General features: G+C 45.1%; 1 protein-coding gene across 1 annotated transcript in view; it reads right to left on the bottom strand.

Moving 5' to 3' along the window:
* The window catches only part of PANK4 (pantothenate kinase 4 (inactive)), a 65907-nt gene that overhangs the window by 22706 nt on the left and 31039 nt on the right, over positions 1–12162 (bottom strand). The window contains exons 8-9 of the mRNA XM_044281841.1: positions 8238–8319; positions 7897–7997 (exon numbers count right to left, since the gene is read on the bottom strand). Coding sequence (XP_044137776.1) covers positions 7897–7997; positions 8238–8319 — 183 coding nt within the window. The remainder of the gene's footprint in view (positions 1–7896; positions 7998–8237; positions 8320–12162) is intronic.

Here is a 12162-nt window from a genome sequence, read left to right as displayed (position 1 = left end):
TCCTGATAGTGCACTATACAACCGCTATACTGAACACCATAGATCCTTATAGTGCACTATACAACCAATATACTGAATACAAAACATAGATCCTTTTAGTGGACTATACAACTGCTACACTGAACACTAGGAATGAGCGAATAGACTTCGGATGCTTCATCCGAAGTCGATTCACATAAAACTTTGTTAGAATACTATATGGAGCGATGGCTCCGCACAGTATTAGAATGTATGGGCTCCGATGAGCCAAAGTTATTACTTCGCTCACCCCTACTGAGCACCAAACATAGGTCTTTATAGTTTACTAAACAACAGCTATACTAAATACCAAACATAGATCATAGTACTGCACTATACAACCGCTATACTGAATACCAAACATAGATCCTTATAGGGCACTAAACAACAGCTATACTAAATACCAAACATAGATCATAGTACTGCACTATACAACCGCTATACTGAATACCAAACATAGATCCTTATAGGGCACTAAACAACAGCTATACTAAATACCAAACATAGATCATAGTACTGCACTATACAACTGCTATACTAAATACCAAAACATAGCTCTAATAGTGCACTATACAACAGCTATAATCCCTGGACATGAAGAGAACGCCTCAAGGACACTTGTTACCATAGCACCATCGGGATTCAAACCTGGTTTCCTCAGTCATGCAGCCTGCATGGCCATCACCCACGGTATGTTTACACTGCTCTCCCCGTCACTTATACAGCACTGCCACAACTGACGGTAATCTCCCTTTAACTTGAAAGAAATCTGTCGACATGATCTTGGACTATTATCTACAGTAATTTGTGTGTACTACTGCAGATAAAGAGTCCAGATCACAATTTGTTATTCTCCTACTGCCCCCTATTCCCCGCTGCCAGTGCTCAAAGCTGCGCTGTAATACACAGTCCGGACTGCAGTGCCAAGCTAACACAATGGAGAGCACTCATGGGCATGTACACGGCAGCCCCATCTATGTATTTCAATACAGCTTTAAGTACCTATAGATGAGGAACGGGGCAGTAGGAAAATAAAAAACTGTGATCTGGAATCCTTATCTGCAGCACTACAAATAATAACTCAAGATGGTGGTGACACCGTGACAGATTCCCTTTTAAGTCCCAAACCAAATCATCTGGAGGCAATGAGAACATCTCCTTAAAACAGTTCTCTGAGAATTAAGAAAATGAAAATACTTAAAGTGTAACTGTCATTCTTTTTTCATTGTTGTAATGTATGGGGGCAGTGATACTGACCATTTTTGTAATATAATTTCATTTATGAAATTGTACATTTCTATTAGAAAAATAGCTCTAAAGTCTCCACTGCTATGTAAACAGTAGACAGAGGAGTGTTGCTAAGGCAATTCCCAAATGCCTTTCATTAGTTATAATGGCTCGTTTTGTCTAGGGAGCAAACACAAAACTTGTCCTATTCACACAGGAGGACGAGTTACTTCAGAACACTGAGCTAAAGAGCTGCCTCATCCTCCTCTCTAATTGTCGGGGATTATGGTCCTGAATACAAATAAGATCTTCAGCTGAATCTCTGTAGAGATGGAGATCATGAGGAGACATGAAGTACAGAGAGGATGGAAGGACAGGAAGGCTGTGGTAATGTGGGGCTGTGGTAATAGAGAATGCATACAAGCACTGCTGCTCATTACCACACCCTCCTCTGTGTGTATTCCGGATCATAATCACTGACAAGCAGAGCAGAGAGGAGGATGAGGCAGCTCTTTAGCTCAGTGTTGTGAAGTAACTTGTCCTTCTGTGTGATTGGGACAGATTTTGTGTGTACGAATAGGATGGCGGCCATTTTATTTCTCCTACAGCTCCTTATAGTGCACTATACAACAGCTATACTGAATACCAAACATAGCTCCTTGGACGTTTTATTAGAAATCCTTGACAGCACGGGCAATAAAAAAAAAAAGTTCTACAGCATCCGAGTAGGCTAGACAGAATTGCCAAAACAGCGTCCCCTCTCTGACATCACTCCGCAGATATTGGCTGAGGTTTCACCACAAAGACTGTATTTTTTCTGCTTCATATATGCTTCCTCCCCGCTTTCTATGCAAAATACAGGAGTTTAGACAATGTACTAGCTCTCCTTAAAGAGACTAGCTATGTATGGAGACTTATAAGCAATGCTCCATGGACAAATAATATGCAAAGAGATATCTCCCAAGGAAACAGAACCATCTCGCTAGTGCCACCTTGTTGAAGTGGCTCCCTAGGAGTCAAAATCCTTGTGGAAGCCTTGGGGCAAAACATGGGAAAATGGCCAGCCAAATATCTATACGTAGACAGCTGTTTCAAGGTGGTTGCCCCTCATCAGTACAGAGTACTTCCACAAGGTGGCACTAGCGAGATATGTCTTTGGATACAAAATTCAAGAAGAAACAACTAAAAAAGTGAGCAGAGAACTCTTGCTATACCACTTTAATGTGCAGAGTAATTGGAGAAAGTCTCTGGTGCAGTATTTCAGGGAAGAATAGGTTGCCTCGCATGGTCCCATACAGTGTCTGCACAGCTGCTGGACCATCAGATATTGAACTAACAGAGCTTCTCTACTATCAGTAATACTGATAGTATAAAAATCTATAGCTACTTATGGGCTTATATGGGAGAACCTAATGTCACCCAAATGCTCCAATCTATAAGTGTTCATCTCCTGTGGATCAAAGTCTATACATATGTAAGACCCTGCACAGTGGCAGAGACCCTATAGGTCTGTATTACAACAACAACAACCTCCATGTGCATCCACTGTGTGCATGACGTCTTACAGAACTTTTTGGCAACTGCTGAGAATTCAATTCACTAATCTTTTTATGTAAGCCCCTTAAAAGCAGAGTCCCTTAACATTCATGAAAGACCCCAGGATTGGGACTCTCAACTATCAAGAGCTGTAAACATAAGGATAAAACCAACGCCTGCTTACAACTACTACAACTGAATAAATACACCTCTGGCCGTCAGAGCACTTATTTGTACAGGAATGCGGTTTCTAACGACTTCTACACGAGTAGCGTCTCAGTCTATTAAAGGTACGAGGAGATCCGGCAGCTCTCTCACCGGATAAATTACTTCTGCCCTCATCACAAACAAAAGACAGCGACGGGACAGAACCACAACTCTACAAGTACCGACACGTAACAAGTTACTTACTGAAAACTGAAGATATAAAAATGAAGGAAGGAGGAAGTAATAAAAAGAAAAGAAAAAAAAAAGAAAAGAAATGATAAGACCGTGTAACAAACAACATGAATGAAATAATGAATGACTGCATGAATGAAATAGTAATAATAATTATAAGTACACAAGAAAAATTCAGGGCATGACTACTGTTGTATGGACATTGTACACTGCTGGCATGCGGACCAGCCTCCCCCAGCCGCCGCTCGACAGCCTTTTAACCACTGCAATGAGCGGTAGTGGGGAGGAAGAGCCTGAAGCTCCTGTGTACTGAGCAGCTTCAATGCTTGGCTAGCTCTGGGGCTGTTCAATAAAGGTTTTATCAAAACAGCTGGGAAATTGACGTAACCCACAGTTACGCTTAGGGTTCCTCTCACCAGTATATATTATATATACAAAATTCACAAATAGTGCAGCAGCACAGTCAGAGATGGTGAACTGGGTGCAATTCCCCACAGAGGTCGGCCCTTCCTCCACGGTATATACTTAGCAAATGACGAGGCAGCACTTCCAGCTTTAGGTGAACGGGTGAAGACACCAAACTTTAATCATGCTTGGATTAAAGTTTGGGGTCTTCACCCGTTCACCTAAGGCCTCATGCACACGACCGTTGTGCCGTTTTCCGTTTTTTTTTTTTCGCGGACCCATTGACTTTCAATGGGTCCGTGGAAAAATCGGAAAATGCACCGTTTTGCAGCCGAGACCGTGATCGGTGTATCCTGTCCGTCCAAAAAATATGACCCGTCCTATTTTTTTGACGGACAACGGTTCACGGACCCATTCAAGTCAATGGGTCCGTGAAAGAACATGGATGCACACAAGATTGGCATCCGTGGCCGTAGGTTACTTTCATACAGACGGATCCAAAGATCCGTCTGCATAAAAGCTTTTTCAGATCTAAGTTTTCACTTCGTGAAAACTCATATCCGACAGTATATTCTAACACAGAGGCGTTCCCATGGTGATGGGGACGCTTCTAGTTAGAATACACTACAAACTGTGTACAAGACTGCCCCCTGCTGCCTGACAGCACCCGATCTTTTACAGGGGGCCGTGATCAGCACAATTAACCCCTTCAGGTGCGGCACCTGAAGGGGTTAAATTGTACTATCATATCCCCCTGTAAGAGCTCAGGGCTGCCAGGCAGCAGGGGGCAGACCCCTCCCCCCTCCCCAGTTTGAATATCATTGGTGGTCAGTGCGGCCCCCCCCTCCCTCCCTCTATTGTAATAATTTGTTGGTGGCACAGTGTGCGCCCCCTTCCTCCCTGTATTGTAATAATTCGTTGGTGGCACAGTGTGTGCCCCCCATCGGCCCCCCCCCTTCCTCCCTGTATTGTAATAATTATTCGTTGGTGGCACAGTGTGCACCCCCCATCGGCCCCCCCCTTCCTCCCTGTATTGTAATAATTATTCGTTGGTGGCACAGTGTGCACCCCCCATTCCTCCCTGTATTGTAATAATTATTTGTTGGTGGCACAGTGTGCGCCCCCCATCGCCCCCCCCCCCCGCCTTCCTCCCTGTATTGTAATAATTATTCGTTGGTGGCACAGTGTGCGCCCCCCATCGCCCCCCCCCCCCCTATCATTGGTGGCAGCGGAGTTCCGATCGGAGTCCCAGTTTAATCGCTGGGGCTCCGATCGGTAACCATGGCAACCAGGACGCTACTGCAGCCCTGGTTGCCATGGTTACTTAGCAATAATACAATATTCATACTTACCTGGGAGCTGCGATGTCTGTGTCCGGCCGGGAGCTCCACCTACTGGTAAGTGACAGCAATGCGCCGCACAGACCTGTCACTTACCAGTAGGAGGAGCTCCCGGCCGGACACAGACATCGCAGCTCCCAGGTAAGTATGAATCTTTTACTATTGTACTATTGCTAAGTAACCATGGCAACCAGGGCTGCAGTAGCGTCCTGGTTGCCATGGTTACCGATCGTAGCCCCAGCGATTAAACTGGGACTCTGATCGGAACTCCGCTGCCACCAATGATGGGCGGGTGGGGGTGGGAGGCCGAACACTGGCCACCAATGTTGTTAATGCTATAGAGGGAGGGGGGGCCGATGGGGGGCGCACACTGTGCCACCAACGAATAATTATTACAATACAGGGAGGAGGGGCGATGGGGGGCGCACACTGTGCCACCAACGAATAATTATTACAATACAGGGAGGAAGGGGGGGGGCGATGGGGGGCGCACACTGTGCCACCAACGAATAATTATTACAATACAGGGAGGAGGGGGGGGGGGCGCACACTGTGCCACCAACAAATTATTACAATAGAGGGAGGGAGGGGGGGGGCAGGGGGCCGCACACTGTGCCACCAACCTATTATTGGGGAGGGGGGGGGTGGGAGGTCTGCCCCCTGATCTCTTACAGGGGGATATGATAGTACAATTAACCCCTTCAGGTGCGGCACCTGAGGGATTAATTGTGCTGATCACGGCCCCCTGTAAGAGATCGGGTGCTGCCAGGCAGCAGGGGGCAGTCTTGTACACAGTTTGTAGTGTATTCTAACTAGAAGCGTCCCCATCACCATGGGAACGCCTCTGTGTTAGAATATACTGTCGGAAATGAGTTTTCACAATCTAACTCATATCCGACAGTATATTATAACATAGAGGCGTTCCCATGGTGATGGGGACGCTTCAAGTTAAAATATACCATCAGATTGGAGAAAACTCCGATCCGATGGTATAAAAGGGACTCCAGACTTTACATTGAAAGTCAATGGGGACGGATCCGTTTGAAATGGCACCATATTGTGTCAACGTCAAACGGATCCGTCCCCATTGACTTGCATTGTAATTCAGGACGGATCCGTTTGGCTCCGCAGGCGGACACCAAAACGACATTTTTTTCCATGTCCGTGGATCCTCCAAAAATCAAGGAAGACCCACGGACGAAAAAACGGTCACAGATCACGGACCTACAGACCCCGTTTTTGCGGACCGTGAAAAAATATGTCGTGTGCATGAGGCCTAAAGCTGGAAGTGCTGCCTCGTCATTTGCTAAGTAATATATATATATATATATATATATATATATATATATATATATATACACACACACACACACACACACACACACACACACGTATATATATATATATATATATATATATATATATATATATATATATATTCCCATTCAAGAGAATGAGCTGAACTGCAGTACCCCAGCATGGCCACTACACAGTGTACAGAGTAATCTGCTTCCAACTATGTCCACTGTTTAGTTTTTGGCGCTATGTGGCTGCTGATAGACAGGGGTGCCAGGTATTGGATCCCCACCCTAAGAACAGGTCATCTAAAAGCTGTAATATCCTTTGAAAAGTTAACAAAAAGTGGAAAGCTGTTAATATCATTCCTACATATGTATGTATATATTGAAGGGCTTATGCACGCGGCTGTGTCCAATTTTCATCCCACAAAAAATAAATAAAAAAACGCTTTGGTGCGCATTCCATTTTTTCTCAATCCCATTAATAGAAAAGGATATTCTCATCCACAATAATGGATAAGAATAAGACCTTAGGTTAGATTCTCAGATCCGGCACATGGATCCATCAAAAAAGCTGTTCTGAATGGCTCCATTAACTTGTATGGGTCAGTGTGCTATCCACTTAACCACTAAAGGAAATTCTCAGAACTGGACATATGTGAAAATACAAATTTATTAAGGAAGATGCAGTATTTTCGTAAGTTTCATTGAAGAACATTATAGTCAGCCTTTAGCCAGTATGCGATCAAATACGTCAATACCACGGTACTCAAACAGTTCAATTCAGCAAGTGATTTATTGGTTCCATCCAAAACAATATACAAATAATGGCCAATGTTTTGGTCCAATCCTAGACCTTGTTCATGGCCGTATTGACATAATGAGAGATTTGGAGGGGAGGGGGGTGGCGTGCTCAGCTGGTATGCTACCAATGTCTGATAGGTGTGGGTCCCAGCTCTGGGACCTGCACCCATATCTAGAATGGAGCCCACAAAGTGAAGGAGATCGGACCAGGCAGGCGCAGCTACCCTCCGGTCAGTTCTATGGGACTGCCAAAAATTTGCTGAGTACTGACTCGGCTATTTCTGTAAGCCCCATAGAAGTGAATGGACTGGTGGTCACATTTGTGCGGTGTGCTTTCCATTCATTTCTAGAGAATTCCTGAAAATAGCCTAGCACATCGATCGGCTATTTTCAGCACTCTGATACAAATGAATGGAGGGCAACTGTGAATGCCTGGTCCGATCTCCTTCACTTTGCAGGTTCCATTTAGATATAGGTGTGATATGCCACCAATGTATGAGATGGGCCAAGCCCTTTAAGCTTAGTGACCTCCAAATTATGTATTTACTGTAAATCTTACACTCAATGTAATTACCGTACGCAGTCACTTTAATATTAGTAAAACCAAACACTTCTTCTGTATCTAGACCCCTTATGCACAGTCGGGTTGGTGAAAAGCCTGTGTGACAGGGCCCTGAGAAGAAGGTATGAGGTCTGAGCCCAAGAAAATAATCTAGATTTCTTATGACTTTTTGCTAAAAATATAAACCCTTTAACTGACAAATGCACAAAATGAAGAAACAAAAGCTGTGTAAAAACTGTATTAGGGGAAAAAAACAATGCAGATTAAAAATGGACTTCTAAGTCCACTGAGCATTAAAAAGACTCACTGTTCCACTTCGTGACCTCTGCAAGGGGAAGACATCTGGAGAGGTGCTCATGAGCCCAGAACTGCCGGCGTAATTCTCCCCCCAGCTGTACAGGTTGGGATCTGAAGGGGGGGGAAGAAAAAGCACTTTACACCATTTCTCACAATCATTTTTGGCGTAATTCCTGTAGGGTGATCTGCAGGAGGCTTGGATCAGTAGAAGGAGGGGGTACAGGTCTTGCGTGTATTAATATGAAAGGTATATTCTGGCTGCATTACAGCCAAATGAAACACGCCTAACAGTCACATACATGTAAAAGAGACTTCAAGCTATAAAAAAAAAATTCCTTTATTCGTACTTACTATCTTCCTCAGCGCCTTTCAGAAATGCACCAATTGCCCCAAGGTAACCTTCATGCCTGAGGAACAGCGCCTGCACCTCCCCCTATAAATACAGGGAACTGCAATGAATGTATACCAGTACAAACCGCATAAACATTATTGGATACAGCGTCTTTTAAAGGGGTTTTTAGGAAGTAAGATACGGATGATCTATCCCCAGGATAGATCAGCAACATCAGATCGGTGGGGGTCTGACAAAGCCACTGATCAGCTGTTTGTAGAGGCTGCGGCGGCCCCCTCACAGCATAGCAAACACAGGACCATATGTTGTATAGTGGCTATGCTGCAGCTGATCGACAGAGGTGGCGGCAGTCAGACCCCCACCAATCAGATAATGATGGCCAACCCTAAAGATGTGTCTTACTCCCATGAACCCCTTTAAAGGAATATAATAAATGAATAATCAATATAACCCCCGTGCCTAGCTCCTATTAAGGGGGTTTTCCCACAAAAATATATTCTACAGTTTTCAAACCAGCACCTGGATCTTAATATTTTTGCAATTGCATTTAATTCAAAAATGTAGTATACCACTGAGTTATTCAATAAAATGTATCTGTATAGCGCTACTCACTGCCAAAAGGAACGTTAAAAGCTAAAATAATGAATCTTTATTGAATATCTTAAATAAAACTAATGGGAAGGGATATTAACCCTATATACCAAAAAAGTATCAAGTCTAACTTATTACCTCTTAAGCAACCGAAGGTGTTAATACCCCCCGGGTGTTATAAGGAACAATCCCCCCGGGTGTTATGATTGTTTTGAGAAACCAGGTAAATGAATAAATGATTTTCCATATCATCATTTTTTGCATTTTAAGATTCCTTTGTTTATATATAGTTATGCGATTAGCCTCACGGACCAAGTTGGTTCTGATGCCACAGTTTGCCCAAAGGATCAACCGCCTATGTAATCCCTGATGACACTTAGAGGCTGGATCTGTAAGATGAGAGGGGCCTCCTCTATATAGTCCACACAGATCAGCGGCTGCGTTACAGCCACTGTAGCGCCGATGCCGCCGCCTTACCACACAAGGCGGGCGGCGTTCATGCTACTCCTGATGAGCTTTCACAGCGAAACGCATTGAGTGTATGCGAGGGAATAGTTAGTCATACACAGTCAGTTATATTTATGTTACAAAGGAGGCGCAAATAGCGATTTTACTACTAGCGTTGCATGGCAATTGTATGAGCGTGCATAGAAACAGGGGGACAGATGTATCTCGGGTGGAATTGCCCGATAATGGGATTATTTAACTAAGTCTCCAATGCATGCTCACAATTTGCAACACTGTAGCAGTTTCCACAGTTGAACACTGGCACAATATAGCGGCAGAACAACTATTTGTCCAATAGCGCTACAGAGGACAATAGATACACAGTATCACACAGTCTGCTGTTTTGTGTAGGTGCACATGATGTTCAACTGATGGTTATTCTTAATTTACCCGGTTTCTCAAAACAATCATAATGGGGCACACCCTGGGGGATTGTTCCTTTTAACACCGGGGGGGGTTGCTTATTACCTTTTAAGCAACCAAAGGTATTAAAGGGGTTTTCCCATTTTGCTAAATCAGCCTGAGCTGCAGTTACAGCAGAATTCACTTCCTTGTTTTCTGCTTTGGCGGGCTGGGGGCGGGCTTAGGCAGCTAGAGTGAGGCCGGCCACGCCTCCTTATGACCTCACACTGAGAGCTGAGTCCTGCGTGCTCGTTCATGTGAATAGTCATCAGGCTGACTGGCTCCCGGCAGTGCCTGTGAAGCTCATCTCTCCTGGTGTGGATTGCTATCACTCAGCAAGCAACAGCAGAGGGGGAGTCGTGCAGGGACTCAGAATCGTCTGAGAGTTTATTAGTTAAAAGAATCGAATGAGTCAGAGACGTGTCACCGAGTCCCTGCCAGGCTTCCTGCTCTGCGGCTCCCTGTCTCCCGACAAGTCCGCCCGGGGGGTGGGGGGAGAGAGTGTGTACAGGGTGCATGCAGCAGTGTAGCATGTAGCAGAGCAGGAAGTCTGGCAGGGACTCCCAGGCTATGAGCTGTGCGCTACGATTGGCCAGCGCTGCAGCAAGGGACAACCCTAATACAAAAACTCTGCCCAGTACAACAGAGGGAGCTGCAGATACCGGAGCCTATACCGGGCGAACGGAGCGGCGCCCAGACATACTAGTAAGTGCAGGGGGACCCCTGGGCGCCGCTCTGCCCACTGATATAGTTAGTTTTTAAACTAGTGAAAGGTCCTCTTTAAAAGAATTATGTCACCGAGTCCCTGCCAGGCTTCCTGCTCTGCGGCTCCCTGTCTCCCGACAAGTCCGTCCGGGGAGGGGGGGATTAGTATAGCATGTAGCGGAGCTCTGTGTGTACAGGTCCGACTTTCCCATCTCAACTTCTGCTGACTGGCCGCCCGATACTGCTGAAGACGTGCGTGTTCACGTTTTACAGCATAGGCCGCTGGATAGGTTAGGATGTGGTGCGCAGGCGCGGCCCATGGATGCGGCCGGCGAGATGTGGCCGTATCCATGGGATACCAGCATAAACACAGGGGAGTGAAAGGAGCATTTCTATGCCGAATGGTATGTTTTTTTTAATTACATGTATAATAAGAAATGTTCAGTGGGGGGCAATGATTTAATGTAACCCTATTTAATGAAGTGGGAATACTCCTTTAAGTTAGACTTGACACTTTTTTGGTATACAGGGTTATCCCTTCCCATTAGTTTTAATTAAGATATTTAATAAAAATTAATTATTTTTGCTTTAACATTCCCTTTGGCAGTGAGTAGTAATTTTTTGGTGGAGCGTAAAAGACACTATTATTTGCAGTGAATTAGGCTACTTTCACACTAGCGTTCGATCGGATCCGTTCATATTAATGCAGACGGTGGCTCCGTTCAGAACGGATCTGTCTGCATTATAACTTAGAAAATTTTTCTAAGTGTGAAAGTAGCCTGAGCGGATCCGTTCAGACTTTACATTGAAAGTCAATGGGGGACGGATCCGCTTGAAGATTGAGCCATATGGTGTCATCTTCAAGCGGATCCGTCCCCATTGACTTACATTGTAAGTCGGAACGGATCCGCTCGCCTCCGCACGGCCAGGCGGACACCCGAACGCTGCTTGCAGTGTTCAGGTGTCCGCTCACTGAGTGGAGCGGAGGCTGAGCGCTGGCAGACGGATGCATTCTCAGTGGATCCGCCTCCACTGAGAATGCATTAGGGCCAGACGGCTGCGTTCAGGGCCGCTTGTGAGCCCCTTCAAACGGAGTTCACGAGCGGACACCTGAACGCAGGTGTGAAAGTAGCCTTATCTGTACTTTGTTCTTTTCCTTATTTCTCTGTCCTGCTCACGGAGATGGCCGCACATGCTCAGTTTCATCCTTCAACTGCCTCCTGAGCTGTAATAGGGAGAACATGGACACCTCCTGAGCTGTGATAGGGAGAGCATGGACACGCCCCCTGAGCTGCAGCAGAAAAGACACGCCTACTTAGCCGTCAGCTTTATATAAATCTAGCAAAGCAATGAATGTGGAGATCTCTGGATCCATGTGAGGTACAGGGCTGGTTCTAGCTTTGTTAGAAAGAGATTGTCATTTATTATATAATGTCTGATTTTAATTTTTTACACTAATTATGGGATAACCCCTTTAAAGCACATGAATGTGATATGGGAGAAGGCATTCAGGACCCTCCTCTACAAGCTAGAACAAATGAGCCTCTCCTGCTATGGTGTATTTAAGCCGTCCATATATTACTATGTTTAGGGTACAGCTACACGGCGACATTTCAAGTAATGGTTGTCAATGTCGTCACAATATGACACGCTGCAACTGCAACATGACAGTCGCAAAAAATCCCGTCATGCTGTATTTCGTGCCGTGTGTGACTTTTA

Source organism: Bufo gargarizans, chromosome 2, assembly GCF_014858855.1.
Source record: "Bufo gargarizans isolate SCDJY-AF-19 chromosome 2, ASM1485885v1, whole genome shotgun sequence".
Classification (NCBI taxonomy): domain Eukaryota; kingdom Metazoa; phylum Chordata; class Amphibia; order Anura; family Bufonidae; genus Bufo; species Bufo gargarizans.
This window is presented reverse-complemented; position numbering and strand designations above follow the sequence as displayed.